Source organism: Equus caballus, chromosome 13 (assembly GCF_041296265.1).
Source record: "Equus caballus isolate H_3958 breed thoroughbred chromosome 13, TB-T2T, whole genome shotgun sequence".
In the NCBI taxonomy this organism is placed as follows: Eukaryota; Metazoa; Chordata; class Mammalia; order Perissodactyla; family Equidae; genus Equus; species Equus caballus.
Genome location: NC_091696.1, coordinates 51,205,605 through 51,227,309, shown reverse-complemented (window position 1 = coordinate 51,227,309; position 21,705 = coordinate 51,205,605). Strand labels below are relative to the sequence as shown.

General features: G+C 60.7%; 3 protein-coding genes and 1 long non-coding RNA gene across 12 annotated transcripts in view; 2 read left to right on the top strand and 2 right to left on the bottom strand.

Annotated features, from left to right (window-relative positions):
• LOC138917036 (uncharacterized) overlaps positions 1–10,320 on the bottom strand; it is a 16,831-nt gene extending 6,511 nt beyond the window's left edge. The window contains exon 1 of the long non-coding RNA XR_011424372.1: positions 10,217–10,320. This is a non-coding gene — a long non-coding RNA (uncharacterized lncRNA). The remainder of the gene's footprint in view (positions 1–10,216) is intronic.
• KREMEN2 (kringle containing transmembrane protein 2) lies at positions 3,777–8,025 on the top strand. Of its 2 annotated transcripts, none has more exons than XM_023616504.2 (9): positions 3,777–4,282; positions 4,520–4,694; positions 5,465–5,556; positions 5,656–5,780; positions 5,979–6,132; positions 6,486–6,818; positions 6,885–7,010; positions 7,098–7,176; positions 7,423–8,025. In XM_023616504.2, the coding sequence occupies exons 1-9, from the start codon at positions 4,102–4,104 to the stop codon at positions 7,631–7,633; spliced, it is 1,476 nt and encodes a 491-aa protein (XP_023472272.2). In that variant the 5' UTR covers positions 3,777–4,101; the 3' UTR covers positions 7,634–8,025. The 2 variants fall into 2 exon arrangements, with proteins under 2 accessions (XP_023472272.2, XP_070087244.1); XM_070231143.1 differs by having other exon boundaries at positions 4,104–4,282; positions 5,227–5,556.
• PAQR4 (progestin and adipoQ receptor family member 4) lies at positions 8,879–13,173 on the top strand. The gene is made up of 3 exons (XM_023616505.2): positions 8,879–9,407; positions 10,779–11,000; positions 11,152–13,173. Exons 1-3 carry the CDS (start codon positions 9,242–9,244, stop codon positions 11,583–11,585), a joined length of 822 nt encoding a protein of 273 aa, XP_023472273.1. The 5' UTR covers positions 8,879–9,241; the 3' UTR covers positions 11,586–13,173.
• PKMYT1 (protein kinase, membrane associated tyrosine/threonine 1) lies at positions 12,380–21,705 on the bottom strand. 8 transcript variants are annotated; one of them, XM_005599045.4, is made up of 10 exons: positions 21,454–21,705; positions 20,958–21,065; positions 20,208–20,296; positions 16,496–17,003; positions 15,063–15,556; positions 14,258–14,364; positions 13,951–14,123; positions 13,707–13,864; positions 12,737–12,835; positions 12,380–12,651 (listed from the first exon to the last, which is right to left on the bottom strand). In XM_005599045.4, the coding sequence occupies exons 4-10, from the start codon at positions 16,844–16,846 to the stop codon at positions 12,540–12,542; spliced, it is 1,494 nt and encodes a 497-aa protein (XP_005599102.2). In that variant the 5' UTR covers positions 16,847–17,003; positions 20,208–20,296; positions 20,958–21,065; positions 21,454–21,705; the 3' UTR covers positions 12,380–12,539. The 8 variants fall into 8 exon arrangements, with proteins under 8 accessions (XP_005599102.2, XP_070087246.1, XP_001499562.2 ...); XM_070231145.1 differs by having other exon boundaries at positions 12,749–12,835; XM_001499512.5 differs by lacking the exon at positions 20,208–20,296 and having other exon boundaries at positions 21,454–21,684.

The following is a 21,705-nucleotide window of genomic DNA, read 5'->3' as shown; positions in this document are numbered from 1 at the left end:
TTGGGCCTAACAACCCTCAATGCTTCAAAGAAGGGAGAAGAATTTGCCTAGCATGCAGCAAGCACTCATAAACATTGGATAAAGATGTGATTGACTGAATGACGAATGAAATGCATGAGGGGAGGGCAGGGCGGACGTGGGTGGGAGTCCTGCTTGGGTCTCTCTGTCCCATGTCTGTTGCACTCTGGCTGGTGAAAGTGATTCACCTGTCCATTGACAGACGAAAGGATAAAGAAAAATGTGGCCTATCCCTATGGAATATTATGCAGCCTTAAAAAAGAAGGAAGTCCTATGCTACATCATGGGAGAACCTTGAGGACATGATGCTAAGCAAAATAAGCCACTTACGAAAGAACAAATACTGTATGATTCCACTCATATGAAATAGCTAAAGTCGTCAAAATCATAGACACAGAAAGTACAAAGGTGGTTCCCAAGGGCTGGGGGAAGGGAGGCAGAATCAGTGTTTAATGGGTACAGAGTATCAATGTTGCAAGATGAAAAAGTTAGGGATCAGTTGCACAAGGATGTGAATATACTTGGCTGCTGAACTATTCACTTACAAATGGTTAAGATGGGAAACTTAATGTTATGTGTTTTTCACCATGAAAAAAAGAAGAATGAGTGGATGGCCAAGTGCCAGACGGTGCCTGCAGCAAATGTCTTTCTCCCACAAAATAAAGAGATAGGCTCTAGCTGCTGGAGGGGCTGCAGAGGGTAAGAGTGGGGAGTCAGACAACAGTTGGGAGAGCCCTTTGTCGAAGTAGGACGTGGTAGTGGCATGGACTAGGGAGGTGGCAGCAAGGATGGAAAAGGGACAACAGATAATAAGAGATGTTATGAGTTGAACTGTGTCCCCGCCAGTTCACGTGTTGAAGTCCTAACTCCCAATACCTTAGAATTTGGCCTTATTTGGAAAGAGGTCACCACAGATGTGATTAGTTAAGACGAGGTCACACTGGGGTAGGTTGGGCCCCTAATCCAATGTGACTGATATCCGTATATAAAGGAGAAATTTGGACACAGACACGCACTCAGGGAGAAGGCCACATGAAGATGAAGGCGGAGATCAGAGGGATGCTTCTACGAGCTGAGGAACACCAGTGACGGCCAGCAAATCGCCAGAACCTAATCAAGAGGCATCAATAAATTCACCATCACAGCTCTCAGAGGGGACCAACCCTGCTGACATCCGGGCCTCAGGCTTCCAGCCTCCAGATTGTAGACAATCAATTTCTGTTGTTTAAGCCCCTAGTATGTGGTGCTGTTACAGCCCTAGGAAACCAATGCTGGAGACAAGAACTGGAGAGGGGTGGGAGGGTGTATTAGTCAGGTAGGCTGTGCCAGCTGCTGTAACAAGCAAGCCCCCAATCTCAGTGGCTAAACACAATAGATGTTTATTTCTCACTCATGCAGAGTCCCAAGCTGATACTTCTCTTTGGCGGCACCTTCCACAAAGTCACTCAGGAATCCAGCTCCTTCCATCCTCGTCTAGCCCTGGGCATCCCCTCCATTCAGTTGGTGAATGGAGGAGACAGAAACTGAGGCCATCATAGGCCAGACGTGGTGGGGACCTACATCAGCGCTTCCCAGACTTTAACACCTGGAGATCTTGTTAAATGCAGGTTCCGATGAAGGAAGGCTGGGGCGGAGCCTGAGAATCTGCATTTCTAAGTTCCTGCTGATGCTAATGCTGCTGGTAGGAACCCTCCCTTCGGGTCCTCCCTCCAGCCAGAACGCCACTCACCTGGACTCACTCGTGTAGCCACACTTGAGGCAGGGGAGGAGAGGAAGGGAGGTGCAGGTGTTTGTGCAGGACCTGGAGGACTTGGGATCAGTAAACACAGGTGGATAGGGGCAGACAGGAGCCGACCCTCCCACAACAGCAGTGCCATTGCTGCCAAGGGACCAGGGGGAGGTCTTGACTGGAACTGCAGGGCCCTTCAGCAGGGGGCCTTTCTGAACTCCCCAGAAGTGGTGGGGGTGAGGACCCAGACCTTCCTTAGTTGGAGATTCCATGAGTCCCCTGGGACTGGAGCTCGCAATCAGGACACCGCCTCTCATCCCCCAGCCTAAGTTTTGAAACTGAGCATCCCCTCCCTCTCATCTGATACCCCCTTTGTAGGAAACTGAAGCCCACCCAGACTAAAGGGTGGAAGTGCAGTGGACCAGATGGACAATCCTTTTTGATCACCCTCTGACCAGAGAAGGGATCAGTTCCTCCTCCACTCCTCCCTCTGCCCCCATTGGGCACATGGGATCCTGGGAGTCTCTGCCCACCTCCTCCCCTTTCTTCTGTGGGGCTGAGACCTTGGACGATGAGGATTCCCATGCACCCCCATCACCCATGGCCCAGTCCTGCCGCCCCAGGATGCTTTCCGTGGGCCATAGCCTGGGACTACACCACCAAGCTTGGCAGCCCCCGCACTCGTGGGCAGGAGGGAGAAGGGGACCAGCTTGACAGGTGGCCACCTGCTGCTCCCTCATTAGGGAGGCGTCAGGCCGGTTCCCGGGGCCGTGGGCTAGTGCGTGCAGGTGAGACTCCCAGTCCTGTGCTCAGCGGGGCCAGGAAGCCTCCAGGCGAGCTTGCCCCAGCCTGGCTGCTGAGGGGGCTGCCCACGAGGCGACCCAGGTGCCAGCCTCGCATCTCAGAAAGCCCACCTCCTTGCATCCCCACGCGCCCCCAGACCCAAGAGCCTGCGTGTGAAGCACTAACTGTGACGACTCCGCCGGTTCCTCACCGCCTGGCCACCCTGGCTTTTCTAGAATCCTCTCTGCGCCCCCCATCTTGGGGGGCGGGGAAACTGACAGGGCAGGGACAGGTCTTCCCGGGCTGGACAGCCTGGTGGGGGCCTGGTGAGGGGTGGAAAGGCTGGACTGAGGGGCAACGGATCTGGACTGGGAGGGGCCGCTCTGGGCCCCCGGCCACCACCCGCCTCCTCGCTGGCCCCCACCCCCGCCCTCCCACGCACCTGCGTTGGCCTCCCCCCAAGCCCTGGGGGCAGCCGGCGGGCGGCGCTGGGAGATCAGAGGACTCGGAGGAGTCGGGCCCAGGGGGAGGGGGCGGGGAATTTCCCCCCACACCTGCCTGGGCCTGCTCCCCTCCCCCTCCCCCGCCAGGTTGGGGGGCACCGCTGGGGGAATTCCTCAGCGCTGCGAGGGCTCCGGCGAGCCTGGGCTGGGGGTCCCAGGAAGAGAAGGGGGAGGAGAGGAGAGGACAGGCTGGGACCACGGGCGCAGCTGCCTTCCTCCCCAGACACCAGCTGCCCCTGCCTGTCCAGGACTGAGCATCCACCATTCCCGCCTGTCTCGCGGGTGCGGGGGGCAGGGAGTGGCACTTCCACCGTCAGGCGAGAGGCGTCGGGACCTGCGGAGGGAGGGGTGTGAGGATCCGATAGAGGGTGTGCGTGTGAGCGTCTGACGATGAATGGGAGACTGAGTGGGAGTACGTGCGTGCTCTTCGTTCAAGTGTGCCTGTGAGCGGGAGACTCCGGGGTATCCTGGGGGCGTGTGGCCTCGCCAGTAGGTCCTGTATGTCCCCCATTAGGGTCCTTCTGTCCACCAGCCTGGCCTGGCCTCCTCCACACACTCCCTCTAGAACCTGCACCGACCCTGAGAGGGGGAGGGGACGGGGAGGCGCGCGCCGGGACGCCGAGGGTCCCCAGACGAGGTGGGGGAGGCGGGCGTGGGAGGCGTCTGGACCTGCTGCCTCGGCTCCAGTCTCGGGCGGAGCTTCCCGGCCTCGGGGGATGGGATGGGGAGGGAGGGACCCAGGGGGGAGGGACCCGCGGAGGGACGCGACGGGGGCAGGAGCCAGCGCGTTAGAGACCTGGGCGAGGGAGACTCAGAGAGCGAGGCGCAGCGGGAAGGGGCGGGTGTGGAGGCCGAGGCACAACCCCGAGTACGGAGAGGCAGAGACGGAGAACGCCCCTGGCCAGAGACCACCCTCGGGGAAACCCCCAGTAGGGACAGGGACAGAGAGACGCCTCCGGGGCAGAAACCCTGGGAGGCAAATAACCCCGGGAGCTATTTCCCCCGCCCCAGACGGAGAGCGCTGCCCAGAGTGGGACGAGGATAGACGGTCAGGGGACAACGTCCACCATGTGGCCTGGGAGACCCCGAAGCGACCCCGGGGGTGGCACGCGCCGTGTGTGGGCCAGGGCTACCTCTCCTTGGTTTGGGGCGATGGGGACACGGGCCCGGCAGGGCCTCCTCCTCCTCCTCCTCCTCCGCCCACTGCTGCCGCCACGCGGGACCTCCGCAGGGAGCCTGCATAGCCCAGGTGAGTCCCAGCCCGGCGACTGGGCCGTGGTCACCACTCCCTCCACCTCCTCTGCGCCTAGGACCTGGGTCCCGAGGCTGGGGAGGGGACAGAGCAGGTGGCGGGAGCAGCTGGGCAGCCCAAGGGCCCTGCGGGCGCCGGGGGCACTGGCTGGGGAGCGAAGCGGGAGTTGGCGTCGGCGGATGAGGATGCCGGGCGAGGGTCCAGACCTCCCCAGGCCCCGCCGTCGCCGTGCAGGCCTGTCCGAGTGCTTCCAGGTGAATGGCGCCGACTACCGCGGCCACCAGAACCGTACCGGCCCACGCGGGGCCGGCCGGCCCTGCCTCTTCTGGGACCAGACGCAGCAGCACAGCTACAGCAGCGCCAGCGACCCCCAGGGCCGCTGGGGGCTGGGCGCGCACAACTTCTGTCGGTGAGGGGCGGGGCAGGGGCGGGGCCTGTACTGGGGCGGGGCCTCCGTGTGGGCGGGGCTGAGGTCTCCACTGGGCGAGTAAGGGGTCCGCCACGAGGGTCTGGAGGCGGAGCCTAAGCGAGGGGCGGGCCTAGCCTGCGCTGGGGGCGGGGTTGGGAGCTGGGATAGTCCTCGGCCGTGGGGTCCGGCCTTTCGTGCCCAACTTCTTGAGAGCCTGACGCAGGGCCAGGAGCCCAGGGCCAGTGCTGGGCGCCCAAGGGGCTTGTGCGGGCACGATCTAGTTAGAGGCGAGCCCTGGGGTGAGGGGCTGGGTGGGCTCTTGCTCTACCATTTCTTCGCGCGGCTTCTACTGGCTGTGACCAAGGGACTGGGGGCTTAGAGCCATGTCTGCTGTCTGGAACGGCAGAGCCCCAGCGCAGCGGAAGGGCACTTCTCTGCTGAACCGCAAGGGACGTGGCCGAGGCCCATGGCTGGGTAGGGGGCGAACACTACAGATGGCCTCAAAGTCTTCATACACTACGTCTCGTCCTAGCAACAGCTGAAGCCCTAAAATCAGCCCTCAGGGCCCCTTTAATGGCTTCCCACGGCCTGCTCAGAAGTCGACATCCAGAAGCACGTGGAGCAAACCAGAATTCGTGCGAGGACGGAGAGGAGCGCTCAAATAACCTCCAACACACACGGGGCCAGTTTCCGAATAGGCCGTGGGGCGCGGCCCGGGATTCGTGGCTCTTGGGGCTGTGGGCTTCCGATCACTTCTCCCCCTCTCGCAGGAACCCAGATGGTGACGTGCAGCCATGGTGCTACGTGGCCGAGACGGAGGAGGGCATCTACTGGCGCTACTGCGACATCCCCACGTGCCACAGTGAGTGGGCCCGGCTGGACGAGGGTGGGACCGCACGGCTGCCCGGGGGAGTTGGCTTTCGGAGGCGCGTGACAGAGCCCGACTCCGCTGCCCCCTCAGTGCCCGGGTACCTGGGCTGCTTCGTGGACTCGGGGGCACCCCCGGCCCTCAGCGGCCCCAGTGGCACCTCAACCAAGCTCACGGTCCAGGTGTGCCTTCGCTTCTGCCGCATGAAGGGCTACCAGGTACTGCCCGCCGGCCCCGACCAGTGACCCCCGACCTTGACCTCAGGACCCACATCAACTCCCGACTCTGACGCCAAACCTTGACACTGACTGCTGAACGTCCAGCCCGATTCCCATTTGCGACCCTTACCCCTGGCTTCCACCACCCCACCCCTATCTCGCTCCCTGCCTCTGGGGTCACCGGGTCTGTGCCCCCAGCTGGCGGGCGTGGAGGCTGGCTACGCCTGTTTCTGTGGCTCTGAAAGCGACCTGGCCCGGGGACGCCCGGCCCCGGCAACCGACTGTGACCAGATCTGCTTTGGCCACCCGGGCCAGCTGTGCGGCGGCGACGGGCGCCTGGGCATCTACGAAGGTGAGAAGTGGGCGGGGATGAGGGACCTGGGTGAGGGGAGGAGTCTGGGTGGGACCCTGAGCGCGATGACCCGATAGGGAGCGGAATCTGGGACCCGGAGGCAGTAGGCTGGGGCCGGGGCCCGAAGAGGACCAGGCTGGGGGCCGAGGGCGGGGTCTGAGTGAGGGCGGGCCCCCAGGAGGGGATTAATAGCGTGGGGCGGGGCCTAAGGAAGGGGCTGGAGGGGGCCCGCCGAGGCAGTGGGGCCAGCCTGGGGGCGGGGCCTAGCCGCGGGGGGCGGGGCTCCAGCGTGAGGCCCCGCCCCGTGAGGGGAGAGCCCGGGGCCGGGTTCTGACCGCCGGCCCCGCCCACAGTGTCCGTGGGCTCCTGCCAGGGGAACTGGACCGCACCTCAGGGCGTCATCTACTCCCCGGACTTCCCGGACGAGTACGGGCCGGACCGGAACTGCAGCTGGGCGCTGGGCCCGCCGGGTGCCGCGCTGGAGCTCACCTTCCGCCTCTTCGAGCTGGCCGACCCGCGCGACCGGCTGGAGCTGCGCGACGCCGCCTCGGGCCGCCTGCTCCGCGCCTTCGACGGCGCCCGCCCGCCGCCGCCCGGGCCGCTGCGCCTGCGCGCTGCCTCGCTGCTGCTCACCTTCCGCAGCGACGCGCGCGGCCACGCGCAGGGCTTCGCGCTCACCTACCACGGTGAGGCCCCGCCCGACCCCCCTCCGCCAGCTCCCCCGCCACCCTGCTTCACACCCCTCTCCGCAGGGCTGCAGGACGCTGCCGAGGACCGGGCGACCCCCAGGGGCTCTGCCCAGACCCCCGCAGCGCCCCTCGAAGGGGCCAACGTGAGCTGCAGCCCCCGGCCTGGGGCTCCGGAGGCTGCGATGGGGGGTGAGGCGAGCGGGCGTGCGAGGCGGGAGGGAGCTTGGGGAGCAGCCCCTCCGGACCCTTGTCCTCACTGGACCCGTGTGCCCGCAGCCCGGGTCTTCTCGACGGTGACGGCCGTCTCAGTGCTGCTGCTGCTGCTGCTGTCGCTCCTGCGCCTGCTGCGCCGACGGTGCGCGCGCTGGGGCAGGGCTCGAGGGCGGACCCAGCCCGGGACCTGGCGCCTCGGTGCCCTGGGCGCGGGGTCCCTGGTGGGAAGCTAGGGCCACGAGGGGAACGGGGCTGGGAGGAACTCCTGGGTTCTTGAAGGATGAGGCCTTGGGGCCACACAGGGAATCTCGCGCAGGATAGCAGGCCAGTGCAGGATGCTGGAGGTGAGATTGGTCAGGGCTTGGGCTGACCTCTGCTGTCTCTCTAGGAACTGTCTGCTGACTCCGGGAAAAGGGCCCCCAGCATTGGGTCCTTCCCGAGGCCCTGGGAGAAGCTGGGCCGTGTGGTACCGTCGGCCTCGAGGAGTAGCCCTGCCCTGTCCCCCCGGAGACCCCCAGGCTGAGGGTCTAGCCACGACTTACCGGCCCCTTAGCGCCTCCAGCCAGAGTTCCCTGCGCTCACTCATCTCTGCTCTCTGACTCGGGACCCCCAGGGTCCACGGGACCCTCGGCCAGCGGAATGGACACCTGAGATGCTATGCCACACTCTGCCTTGGTCCTCCGCCCCTTTAAGGGTAGCTCGGCCTCTGGTTACCTCGCGGAGGCCAGACGTCGGGCAGGAAGCATCTGGTGCTATTATTGGGAACTTGGCTTGATCCTCGGATTCCAGATGGTCGAGGCCAAAGTGCAAAAGGAATCCGGCTCCCCTCCTCATAGACCTTGATACCGGGGTCTCTGATTTCAAGGGTCTTTGAGCCCCTCTTGGAGTGGTCCTGGACTGCTGCCCTAAGTGAAATGTGAGAGGTCAACAAAAGTGGTCAAAAGACCAGCCATAGACTTTGAATAAAGGACCTATTTTGGTACAGGACTCCACCAAGTTCTCACGTGGTGGGAAAGGCTGTGTTAATGAGGCTGCTGGAGCCAAGGGTTGGGTGTGTCCATGCAAATTAAGGGCATTCCAAGCAAAGACTTCTCGGACCCTCCTGGAATGCAAAGGACTGAAAAGCCCCGGAGACTGAAGGATGGGTGGGCGCGTCCTGGAGAAGGGAGGAGGAGGAGGCGGGTTGTGGGTGGGGTTACGCACAAAATGGGATGCCTTCCTGGGCCCTCTTTAGGATCAACCTGGGCGGGGACCCACTTTTCTCCCCTGGCCCTCTCTCTTCCCTTCCGTTTCCTGCCTGTCCTGGGTGGTGCGCCATGTGGGCGGTAACGGGGAGCGAGTTTGGCCGAGCCCAAGTTCGAAGAAGCCTGAGGCCCGGGCATCTCAGCGCGCCTTCCTGCGCTCCGGAGGAGTCGGGCTGTTGGAGAGATCAGCCCTGGAGTGGGGGTGCGCCGGCTCCAGACCTGACCGGTCCAAACGTCCGGTGCCGGCAGCACCTTGGACAGAGCCCGGGCAGCGGGGTGGGGTTGGGTGGTGGGGCTGTGCCCTGGACAGTGAGTGCCCAGGAGTGCGTCGACGTGTGGGTCGCGCGGAAAGCCCGGGCCCACACTGCGGGGGGAAGCGAGGCGTCGGGGTCACTCTGGCAGAGCCACCGGGACTTAGAACGTCGGGTCCCAAGCCAACAGCCACCCCATGCAAATAAGTCTGGGCCGCATAGATTATGCTAAGAGGGTGAAGGCCTGGGCGTCCGCGGGGCGGGGCCTCGCCGCCAGCATCTCCCATTGGTCCTCGCAGTGCCGGCATCAGGAGCCCAGCGCACGAAAGGTTGGCGGGATGGCGGGGGCGAGCAGCTGGGGCGGAGCCTGGCGTCTCCACCCGCGTCCGGCCGCGCCCGTCCTCCGGGCTGCGGAGGGACTACTGGCCGCTGCCGCGGCCAACATAAGACTTCCTTGTGTCGCGCCTGCCCCGGCGGAGCCGGCCGCACTGCGCTCAGGCGCCAGGCTTGTTCCCAGCCTCCGGTGCCGGGGCGCGGGACCCGCGCGTGCGCAGCGCAGGAGGGGCGCAGGCCGGGACCCCCAGGCCGGCGCGTGCGCGGACCGAGCGCTGGGCGGCGGCGGGCGCCGAGATGAGCCTCCGGGTGCTACGGCCCCACTGAGGAGGCGGCTCCGGGGCAAGAGGAGCTCAGGCCGCCCGCACCGCGCCGGGCCATGGCGTTCCTGGGGGGACCGCGCCTGCTGGACTGGGCCAGCTCGCCACCCCACCTGCAATTCAACAAGTTCGTGCTGACAGGCTACCGGCCAGCCAGCAGCGGCTCGGGCTGCCTGCGCAGCCTCTTCTACCTGCACAACGAGCTGGGCAACATCTACACGCACGGTGAGCCGCGCCCCGCATCGCCCTCCCGCGGCAGCCCTGCCCGCGCCGGGCTGGGGGCCCGAAGGCCGAAGAGCGCCCCAGCGCCCAGGTCCTGGGCTGCCCCGGCCCTGGCACGGCCAGGAACCGCGGTGACAAAGCTGCCATTGTCCCGGATGGCGCTGCCAGCTTCCGCTACCCCTGAGGGGCCCCCGGGGCAGGCAAGGGAAGCAGAGTGGGGGACCAAGTCCGCTTAATCCCTCTGAGCCCCGGGGAGAAGAGCCTGGTGTCCAGCCCCTTCGTAATCCCGGCGCCCTGGGCACCCTTCCCCGCCAGCGCCCTTCCCGGAGATGGGTGTTGATACCGGCGAGTAGGAGCCCAGGAGAAGCCAGGCTCCGGCCCCTCCTCGCGCGGCCACCCTGCCGCCCCCGCCCGGAGCAACCCATGCACCAGGCTCCGCCTGGTGGCGGCTCCTTCCCCCCGCCCCCCGCAGGCGCCGGGCCCCTCCTCGCGTCCCGCCGGGCTCTGCTGACACAGCCCTGACTGTCCTTGGCCTGCCCCAGCCAGAGAGGGGCCCTGAGCGAGCTGGGCCCAGCCTTGGTACCTGCCCCACTGGGGGACGGTGGTCTGGCCAGACCCTTCGAAGAGGGCAGCCGGGGGCCCCAGCCTGCTGTGTCTGCCTTTTGACCCCTGTGAGGGCAGTGCCAGAGGGCCGGCACCAGCGGGTAGGCATGACCCTGGAGGGCTGGGCTGGGAGGAACAGAGCTCCCAGAGGAGGTGCCTGGCGAGACAGAACAAGTTCCTTTCAGCCCCCTTCCCCTGCCTGGCCTCACCTTTCTGGAACAGAAAAAGGCCTGAAACCTCCGTCTCTCTGGTCACTTGTGGAGCGGAGAGGACATAGGGGTTGGGCACAGCACGCTAAGCAGCTCTGGAATCTGGCATTATTGCCACATGTCCTGTTGAGAATTCAGCTTTGGGTGACGCCTCCTTCTGGCTTCTGCTGACACACAGAGGCCAGGTTTGGGGGTTGGGGACCCCTGCTTTCAGGAGAGGTGATGTGGCTGCAGGGCTGAGAGCAGGGGGAGTCAGACTGTCCAGGCTCCATCCTGCTTTCATCGCTTACTTGCTGGGGTCACCTGGGGCAGGCTACTCAGTGTCCTCGCCTGCAAAGTGGGGACAATGGTCTCTACTTCCCAGAACATCGTGAGCTCTGCCAAGTAAGTTACAGAGAGCCCACGGCCGGCCTCTATCCAAGGCCCAGTGGAGAGTCGGCTAACGGCGTTGTCAAGACCTGCCTTGCTCTCAGCCCTGGTGTTGTCTCCAGACTGGACTCTGAGAACGTGATCTGCCCCCAGTGCTGAAGTGCTCTCACCGGTGACTGTCTCCCTCCCCCAGGGCTGGCCCTGCTGGGCTTCCTTGTGCTACTGCCGATGACCATGCCCTGGGGTCAGCTGGGCAAGGACGGCTGGCTGTGGGGCACACACTGTGTGGCCTGCCTGGCACCCCCAGCAGGCTCTGTGCTCTATCACCTCTTCATGTGCCACCAAGGGGGCAGCCCTGTGTACACCCGGCTCCTTGCCCTAGATATGTGTGGAGTCTGCCTCGTCAACACCCTTGGTGAGCCAAGGGATGGGGGAGGGGGCTCGAAGGATGGGAACTGGGGGGCAACTGGGGAGGGGAGGCAGGGGATGCTCATGTGAGCCCTGGGTGAAAGGGTAGGCTGACCCCCACACTGATGCGCCCTCTCCTGCCTCTCTCCTCTGTGCAGGGGCCCTGCCCATCATCCACTGCACCCTGGCCTGCAGGCCCTGGCTGCGCCCTGCTGCCCTGGTGGGCTACACCGTGCTGTCAGGTGTGGCTGGCTGGCGGGCCCTCACCGCCCCCTCCACCAGTGCCCGGCTCCGTGCCTTTGGTTGGCAGGCCAGTGCCCGCCTCCTGGTGTTTGGGGCCCGGGGAGTGGGGCTGGGCTCTGGAGCTCCTGGCTCCCTGCCCTGCTACCTGCGCATGGATGCACTGGCACTGCTTGGGGGGCTGGTGAACGTGGCCCGCCTGCCAGAGCGCTGGGGGCCTGGCCGCTTCGACTACTGGGGCAACTCGCACCAGATCATGCATCTGCTCAGCGTGGGCTCCATCCTCCAGCTGCATGCCGGCGTTGTGCCCGACCTGCTCTGGGCTGCCCGCCACGCCTGCCCACCGGACTGAGCCACCCCCTACCCGCCAGGCCAGCCTGCCCAGTCTTCTAGGGCCAACACCACTGTGCTTCCTTCCTACTGGTCCACAATGAGCTGGCTCCCTGGATGTTTCCAGCAAACAGGACTTCCTACCTGGGAGCCTGTTGATCCCTTCTTTCCTGTGGATTAGCCTTTCCTGCCTGGCCTTGGAACTCCAGCTTCCCTTCCCCGCCTTCCTCCAGGGTTCTGTCTTCCTGTGGAGGCTGGAAGGAAACCTTTCCTTCTCTAGGCCTCAGTTTACCCTCTGTGACCTGTGAGGGTTGAGCCAGAGGGACTCTGGGCTCATGTCTCTAACAGTGGGTATCCTGCCAGCCCAGAACCATCACCCCACCCTGCCCCTTCTCAGACCCTCCCATGAGACACCTCGAAAGGTGCTGGGCCCAGTCTCCAGCCCATGCTTCCTGACCTCCACTTTCTGCCCTGAAGGCCAACCCTCCCAGTAGGCTGAGGCTCCCCCAACCCTTCTGCCTTCTGTCCAGAGACTATGGAGGGAGGAATTTGGGCAGCAAGACTAACCATTATCCCAGGACCAGTTTTTTTCTAGGCAACTGGCATAGACGTAGAGCTGAGTGGCCCACCCTCCACCTTGACTGCCATGCTCTGAAGGCTCCACCCACCCCCTGGGGACGCCCTGCTCAGGAAGTGTCTCCCAGCTGCAGTCTGCCAGCCTGGGGCCCCAGGGCCCTGCAGCAGGGCTCAGCTTCGGCCCATCCTGGGGGTCTCAGACTCCAGGTGATGACAATAAAAGGGGCAGGAAATGCTGTATTGCCACGCAAGCAAGCTTGGGTGCTCCCAAGATTCAAATACCTTTTATTAGATGTGGCCAGGAAGAAGGGACCACTGGAGTTCCCAGAGGGACCTCAGCTTCTGGGAAGAAGGGAGGAGGGGCTAAAAGGTTAAAAGCGCCAAGCCTGGGCCCCGGGACTCAGGTTGGGCCCAGTGAGTCCTCAAAGAGGCTGAGGAGGTTCCGAGGCTCAAAGGAGGGGAAGGAGCCCCGAGGGGGCTCTGAGTCAGTGTCACTTAGGTCCAGGCCATCCCTGGGGGGAAGGGAAGAGAGAGAGAAATGACATTCAGGATCCAAAAGCCACTCCTTCGCAGCCCCTGGACCCTGGTCCTGCTCACCTCAGTGTGTACCTGCTTCGGGGGGCAGGGGAGCTGCTGCAGGGGGTGGAGGTGGTCCCGGCAGCCCTGGCTAGGACAGCCTCTGGAAAGAGTGAGGGCCTGCACACAGGGTTGGCAAGAGAAGTGGGGTGTCAAGCAGTGAGGAGCGCACAGGGAGGCCACAGCTGGGTGAGAGCAGCAAGGCCAACCTGGTCCCCGTGCAGGCTCCAGGCTCCCTCCTGCCAAGGGCAAGGGGCCACAGTTGGGGACAACAGAAGCGTGGTGCACTTTCACAACTTTTAAAGGCCATCTGATTAAGCTCAAAGGCTACCTCTGTTCTCAGAACACATGGGCTTCAACAGAGCTGGCTTTGATGTGAACTTGTGGTAAATGAAGCTTGTTTGGCACTTCGTGCCTGCTATAAAGTGCCCCCATGGTGACGGGGTGACATTTCGTAAGGCCTGGTTAATGGTGTGATTCCTCTGAGAGCCGTCCGCCCCGAGCATGTGGTTTTCCTTTGCAGCAGTTTCTTAATTATAGCCTCTCACTTGGCCACCAGGCACCTGGGACTAAGGAATTCCTTCTGGGTCACGGGGGTGGCTTGCCAGGCTCTGAGGGCTTTGTCCCCTGAGAGGAAGAACAAGGCCTTGTCCTTGGGCACTGGCAGCCTCTATTGGGGTACTGGGGTGGGAGCCAGGACCCTTGCACTGCTCCCTGTGTGGCAGTGCCTAAGTGTGAAGTTGCCAACTCTGCTGGGCTCTGCACAGCGGCCGTCCCACGTGCTGAGCTTAGAAGAAACAGCTGCATTCAAACTAGGCCAGGCTGCACCAGCCTTGGGTCCCTTCCCGGGGTGTGATGGGGGCCAGGTCTGTGGGAGGAGTCTCGGTTCACCACTAATCTCTATGGGTCCTGGGTCTCGGGTGTGGAGTTTGGCCACGATGACAGCCCATCTCCTCTGATCCCCGTCCATGTTCGTCCACATCTCACCCACCCTATGCTCTCGTCATCCCAGTTGCTGGAAAGGCTGCTGTCCAGGAGGAGGCTGCAGGGCGGCGAGCCAGGTGGGGTGGCCGGCGGGCCCAGAGGCTGCAGCCAGCTGGCAGGGTGAGCCAGCCCATGCCAGAGCCAGCACAGCAGGGCCAGCAGGGCCTGTGGGGACAGGGGGCCGAAGGAAGCTGGGTAGACCCTGGGGCCGGGAGCAGGGCGGGGCAGCCTGTCACCTTCGCCCAGCTTACCTGCCACAGGGCCCACCCTCGACTCAGGGCTTCAGCAGCCATGTACCACAGGACGCTCCAGGGCCGTGGCTGCCGGAGCATAGGCAGGGCCAGCAGGGCCTCCGCTGTGGCTCGCAGCTTGGGGTCAGGCTCCAGCATCATGACAAGGACAGAACGCAGCTCAGAAGACAGGCCTGTCCGTGGGGCAGGGCCACATCAGGGGTGACTGGGCCCTGAGCCCAGCAGTCCACCACTGCCAGCCATTCCCTCCCACAGGAGCCTGTCCTCCCAGTGGCAGCATGTCCCGCCCATCTTTGACCCCACTCACTGGCAGTGAACTCAGGGGGCAGGTAGCCCTGGCGCAGCTGCTGCCAGCCCTTTCCACCATGCGGCAGCTCCATGTTGCATGCCACTTCCAGGATGGTGAGACCCAGACTGGGAGGGACGGAGACAGGGACAGAAGAAGAGCAGGTTCGGCCTCGGGACACAGACCCCAGAGCCCCAGGCTGCCCCCAAGAAGAGGGTAGGAAAGGATTGCTGTCTTCTACCATGAGCTGGGAAAGTGGGGGAGGGGCTCAGGGCCCTGAAAAGGCCCCTGCAGGGCCAATGATGGGGACCACATCATGGTGCATGGATACTATGCTTAGCACAGCCCACATGCCCCAGTGGTGAGTCCTCCCACCACCCCCCACTGGACAGTCACTGTGGTTCCTGTGGCTATTAGCATTCTGGTTGATATGGCTGGATTCCAACCGCTGTTAGAGGCAGAGCAGTGGTTACCAGCATGACTCATGGAAGCCAGCTCACCAGCTGCTAACTGTGGACCTCGGGCAGGCGAGTCCTGTAACCCCCCTGTGCCTGGTCACCTGTAAATGGAGCGATAATAGTCCCTCCTATGGAGGCGTGGTGAGATGGGTGAATCTACATTAAGTGGCTCCAGAGGGTTTGCTGCTTAGATAGCCAGCCTCTGCAGACCCCCCTCAACTAGAGGGTGGGGCCGCCACCCGCGCAGTGCAACGTCTCCCAGCCTGGAGCCAAGTCTTCCTGACTTTGGCCTAGGATAGTCTTCCCTCTCTCTGCTGACCCTCCCTCCTCCCCACCCCACCAAAGGCTTCCCACGTCCCAGCCCTCACCTGAACACGTCCGCCGCCGTCCCGTAGGAGCCCTGCAGCAGCTCAGGTGCCATGTAGCGGGGGTCTCCCTCCTGGGCCTCACCGGCTCCAGACGCACCAAGCTCCACCAGCAACCCAAAGTCACCCAGTTTGCAGCGGCCCCGGGGCCCCAGGAAGATATTGGCAGGCTTGACGTCAAGGTGGACCAGGCCTTGGCCGTGCAGGTGGGCCAGGGCAAGCAGGGTGTCCCGCAGGTAGCCCCAGACCTGGGCCTCAGGCAGGCTGGCGCCCCAGGCCTCACAGTGCTGCTGCAGGCTGGGCCCGCACAGCTCCGTCTGCAGGTACAGGATGCCGCCCTCCTCCCAGGCTTGCTCTAGCCGCACGCAGCGCGGGTGCTGCCCCACCTTCTCATGGCCACCGACCTCGGCCAGCTTGCGGGCCCGGTCCTTGGGGCCCCGGAATGGTGACATGGAGCGCTTTACTGCATAAAGACGACCGTCTTCCTTGGAGCGCACCTGGAAGGGAAGTGGAGCCCACAGATAGGGTGGGAGGTGGCACAACCATGTAGGAGGATGATCCAGCAGATTCTATTAAGATTTCCCATGTGCAGGAGGCGCAGCATGGTATCTGCCTTAGAGAGACCCTGCACGTGTAACAGCAAAACTGGACACACCTCCCCCTGGGGCTGGTTCGCCAGAGACCGACCGCGGGAAGAAGTGGGGTGGACCTCTGAGCACTGATCCAGGACGGCCTCTAGGACGCAATGAGTGAGAAATGCTGGGTACAGAACAACACAGGCAGTATGATCTGCTGTGTAGAAAAGAGAATGGGTTTGTCTCTATATCGTCCATTCTAGAGATGTATAGAGAAAGGTCTGGAAGGAAGGATGGTCACCTGAGAAGCACAGTGGTTTCCACCGAGAAGGAGAGCTGATTGAGGGGTCTATGTTGTTTGTATTTTTTAATAACAAAATTGTCTTTATGTAGTACTTGTGTAAGGAAAACTACCATTTAAAGGAAATACAAATGATTGGAAAATATACTTTAAGTAAAATAAAGGTGGCATGGAGGGTGTAGCCTAAGCGCCTGCTGGCCTGGGGGCTGGCGGGACAGGGGGTATACTGCCCTCGGGGGCTGGCTACAGCGGCTGGGCAGGGTTTGCCAAGACCCCAGCGCAGCTGGCTCCAGGGTGGGAGGAGAGATGGCAGCCAGGAGCTCCAGCATGGTGTGCCAGGCCCTGGACCGAGGGAGAGTGTGCACTGAGGGGGCCCTCGGACAGGCCTGGGGGGGATGAGAAAGCAGCCGAATCAAGCACCAGGGAGGGGAGCCTGTCCACCCGTGAGAGGCAGGCTGTCAGGGCAGAGAAAGGGAACAGGCTGCCCAAGATGCTGTGCCATCCAGGTTGGGGGAATGCAGGGGGCCCCAGACAGGCACGGGAGCTGTCCCCCCACTCACCTTGAAGACTTCTCCGTAAGAGCCGCGGCCCAGGCGGCCGAGCCTCTGGAAACTCTGCTGGAAGAAGGACTCTGGCCGCCTCGGGTCATAGCCGGGGCTCTGCAGGGTCTCGGAGGCCTCGCCTCGGAACGACACTCTCCGGGGCTCGAGCCGCTGCCAGCCCGGGAGCCGAGGGGGGAAGAGGCGGCTGAGAGGGATGCTGCCCTTGGCAGGAGGCCGGGGTGGGAGGCTCCGACTGAGCCCCCGGGGCCTCTTGAGGGAGAAGCCGGGTTCTGCGTGGCGGAAGTAGGCTGGGACTGGGACCGGGGTGCCACTCAAGGGTGGCGGGGTACCCTCTGTGGGCACAGGCATGGCCGGCACAGGACGCCCCAGGGGGCAGAGGACAGAACAGTGTGTCCACTCAAACAGCGCCTGGGCCTGTGGCCCCCAAGGGGCTGTGGAAGGGAGCCGCGTCTACTCTGCACGCACGTCTTGCTTTAAACATGGAGGCCGTTGGGGACACGAGCACCTGCCGGGAAAAGGCAGAGGAAAAATACATACACATCTGCACACAGCAGTTCTGTGCCTGGAGGTCACAGACACATTGGCTGAGACCACGGGGCTGGGCTGGAGGCTCCCGCAGTCCAGCCCAGGTTCCACCGAGGCAGGGTCTGCCGGCATACAGCCCTGCCTCCTCACAGCCAGCTGCTGGGCCTTCAAATATGTAACCTCTTCCCAGACTGTACCAGGGAGACAGTAACACAGGCCCACCATCCCTTATCTCCAATTCCAAAGGAAAAAAGAAGGTCTGAATTCTAAAAGTTTCTTTCTCACTTTCTCTTTCATGGTTGTGGTGCTACAACTCATTTCGTGGAGCTCCACTTCCAGCTGAGTAGCAGAGGCTAAATCCCAGCCGAGCGCAGCAACAGACAGCGGGCCCCTCCTCCACCAACCCCCTCGCAGGGCGGAGGCTCGACCTCAGGTCTAGCAGGCTGGGAATACTGGAGCCCACTGGCTCCAGCCCCAGCTCCTGCCTCGGAAGGAGGTTTCACACTGGGAGAGGCAGGCTGAGAAGGCCAGAGGCTACACCCGCACGCTAAGGCAGTGATGCCACTCAGCTGGGCACCACGGTCCCTGGCCCAGCTCCCAGGCTGCAGCTCAGAGATTCTGCCCAGGGGAGAGGCAGTTCATAAAATAGAGAGCTCCGAAGCTCTCCCTTTAAAAAACTGACTTCATTTGAAACAGAGTGTGTGAAGTTGAAGTCTAAAGTTGTTCTCAATTCAGTGGAGATCTTGGTGGTAGGCAAATAGGGGGATGCTGGTACCTCCATCAGCAACAAGCTAAACCATAGGCCAGCTGGTTTGCCAGAGAGAACCAGGGAAAGAATAGCTAAGAGCTTCCTGGGGTCAGAACAAACCTCAAACACTGAACTCAAAAGCTACCCTGTTAAAGGAGACTGAATTCAATTGGATCAGTCTATGGAGTAATTGATGCCCCAGGGCATTGTCAAAAAAGACGACAGAGCAACCAGCCAGCAAGTGGTGGGGCCTAACAGCTGGGTATGATCAGGGAAAGGACAAAGAAAGCCCCCCCTAAAACCATTGGCGTCCCAGGGTAACCGTGCACACGCCAAGGCTGGGCCCTCTGAGAAGCAATGTCAGAGGCTCCACACTGCAGTGAAGAGAGACGTCACTACAATGGTCCAGCCAGTCACTAAACAAATAACAAGCAAACAACAGTCACAAGCCCCAGAGTGGGGTGAGGAACCAGTATCCACAGTTGCTACAAGATATTATCTAAAACGTCCAGTTTTCAACAAACAAATTATAAGATATGCAAAGACACAGGAAAGTGTGACCCACACACAGGAAAAAAACAGACAGCAGAAACTTCCTGTAAGAGGCAGCAGGTGTCAGATTTGACAGAAAAAGCCTTCAAAGTAGGCACTGTAAACATGATCAAAGAAGTAAAGGAAACCACGCTTAAACAAGTCAAGGCAGGCACAACAGCATCTCACCAAAGAGACAATATCAATAATGGGACAAACTATGACAAGAACCAAATGGAAACTGTGGAGTCTGGAAAGTGCAGTAACTGAAATGAAAAAAATCCACTGCAGGCATTCGACAGTAGATTTGAACTGGCAGGAGAAATAATTAGTGAACTTGAAGATAGATCAATAGAGATTATGCAATCTGAAGAACAGAGAAAAAAGAATGAAGAAAAAGGAGCAGAGCCTCAGAGGAATGTAGGATGCCATTAAGTATGCCAACACATGCATAACGGGTGCACCAGAAGGAGAGAAGAGAAGGAGCAGGCAAAATATGCTAAGGGATAATGGCTGAAAACTCCCAAATGTGATTTAAAAAAAACCTATTGACATAGCCAAGAAGGTCAATGACCTTCGAGAAGGATAAATGCAGAGATGCACACATAGACACATCATATTTAAGTACTGAAAACCAAAAACGAGGAGAAAATGTTGAGAGCAACAAGAGAAAAATGTCTCATCATTTACAAGCACCCCCCCCCCCATAAGGTTAACTGCTGACTTCTCATCAGAAACAATGGAGGCCAGAAGGAAGTGGGATGTCATATTCAAAGTGCTGGGGAGAAAATCTGTCAGCCAAGAATCCAAACCCAACAAAAGTATCTTTCAAAAACAAAGGCAAAATAAAGATATTCCCAGATAAACAAAAGCAGAGAGAATTCATTGCTAACAAACCTGCCTTACAAGAAAAACTAAAGGAAGTTCTTTAGGCTGAAAGCACATAATCCCAAACAGTAATTCAAATCTACGCGAAAAAATAAAGAGCATCAGTAAAAGACAATATAAATGCATATTTCTCCTCTTAGTTGATTTAAAAAGCAACTGTATAAAACAATATGTATATAATTGTACTGTTAAGCATATAACACAGAGCAATGTAATTGACTTGCAAATAACAGCACAAAGGAGGCGGATAAGAGCAGAGCTATAATGGACTAGAAAACAGCACTAGATGGAAACTCGAACCCACAGGAACAAATGAAGAGAACCAGAGGCGCAAAGAAGAAGGTCAATACAACACACATTATACACACATACTTGCTTCCCTCTCTTCCCTCAGCTTCTGTAAGAAATTAAAGATGATCTAAATAAATGGTAAGACATTACATCTTCATAGATCCAAAGACTTAATATAGATAAAATGGCAATACTTTCCCAACTGATCTACAGATTCAGCACAATCCCTACCAGAATCCCAGCTGGCTTCTTTGCAGAAACTGACAAGCTGATCCTAAAATTCATATGGAAATTCACTCCATCCAGAATAGTCAAAAGAAAGTTGGAGGACTCGCACTTCCTGATTTCAAAACACTACAAAGCTAGAGTAATCAAAACAGTGTGGTACTCACATAAAGACAGACATATAGATCAATGGAATAGAACAGAGTTCAGAAGTAAACCTTCACATTTATTGTCAATTGATTTTGACGAGGGTACCCAAACAATGCAGTGGGGAAGAATAGTCTTCTCAGCAAAGGGTGCCGGGACACCTGGATATCTACACACAAAACTCATTTGGCAGAAAAAGCTGACCCGATCTAGTTTTCCCTCTAAGTGTGAATATTCATATATTTTTTGACAGAAACATTAATGTGTTTGATAACGGGATGATGTCCCAGACCCATGTTATATGCACCCTACTGGCTTTCTAAAATTGAAGACATTTTGAATTCTGATACACACCTGGCCTCAGGGGTTTGTGGACCTGTACGACTGACCTTAGGGAAGGCTTAGCCCAGCGTCTGGCATGCAGATCCCTCAATAAATGCTACCTGTTACATAATAAATAACGCTCTGAGTAGTTGTTGAAAAAACACAAAGTACACTGGTTCTGCAGGTATAAGTGATTTTGTGTGTTGGAATAGAAAGGATGTTGAGTTGCTATAATGTTATAATTGAAACGAAAGGGGGAGAGGAGTCCAATTTTGAGAGGAAGCTACAGTGTATCAACAGATGCCATACCCAGCACAAGGGGCGGCAGGAACTGGAACAGGAGGGAGCAGTCCTCTGAAGAGAGCCCTGCAGGTCCTGGGAGAGTGAGGGGGGAGGGGGGGACCCCCGACGGGGGACCTGCCTGGAAGACTCGCCCTACATGGGGGGAGCGGGCAGGGCTTCCTCTGCCTCTGTTCACCTCAGGAATCTCATCCAAGGGGTTTCTGGAAGTGAAGAACCAGGCTGTCAGGTTCCCCGGAGGCCCTGGTTATAAGTACAGCCTCCAGGCCCAGTCCTGGCACATTCGGGGACACCAGGTACCTGCACCTTAAACCAGTTCTCAGACCATCCCAGTGTCACTTAGTTCTAGCACCAGTGGCCTGGCCAGATAGCTTTGGGAGTGGGAGGGGGGAGGTGGAAGAAGGGGCTCCCGGGTGAATCCGGGGTGGCCCTGAGCAGAGGCGAGGCCGGGATGACCTCCGCAGCTTTCAGGGGCCTCACCGTCTCACTAGGCCGGACACGCCTGCTGACCACGGTCTACCGCGCTAGACTGTGAGTTCCTCCGGGGCAGGGCCGCCGCCGATTCGCCTCCGCGGGCGTGGGGAAACCCTGGCCAACAGAGCGGAGGAGACGGGCTGTCACGGGGGAGGGGCTGTAGATGGAAGGCGGGCGGGCTTTTCCCGCGGAAGGACGAGTAAAGCGGAGGCAGAGGGGTTCCCCGGTGAAAGGGGACGGGGACTAGGGGCCGGAAAGGACAGGAGGGCAGGGCAGTGGCCGGGCGGCCGGAGGGCAGGTGGGCGGGGCTGGCGCGGGGAGGGGTTAGCGGGGGGCAGGCGGGACCCCGACCGACAGGGGGTGGGGCTGTCGGAGCGGGTTGAGGGAGAGGGCTGGGGGCTGCGGATCATCCGGGAGGGGCTGTCAGGGGGCAAGGGGCTGCCGGGAGCGAGGAGGGGTGGGCGGTCCCGCCCGAGAGCCCTCAGCGCCGGGTCTGGCTCACCTGGGGCGGGCGGACGGGGCGCAGCTCAGCGAATTCCCAGATTCTGGGTCGGCGGAGGCCGCGGGAGCCCTTGGGGCGGTCAGACGAGCTGGGCTCTGCGGCCGACGGCTCCTCACAGCAGGGCGAGACGACTCTCCGGAGGAGGAACGGCCCGTGAACGCGCGCGGAGGTGGCTCGCGCCAAAAATTCCAAACCGGCCTCGAGGCCCCGCCCAGGAACGCCCCTTTCCCCGCCCCCTCCCCGGCGGACGGC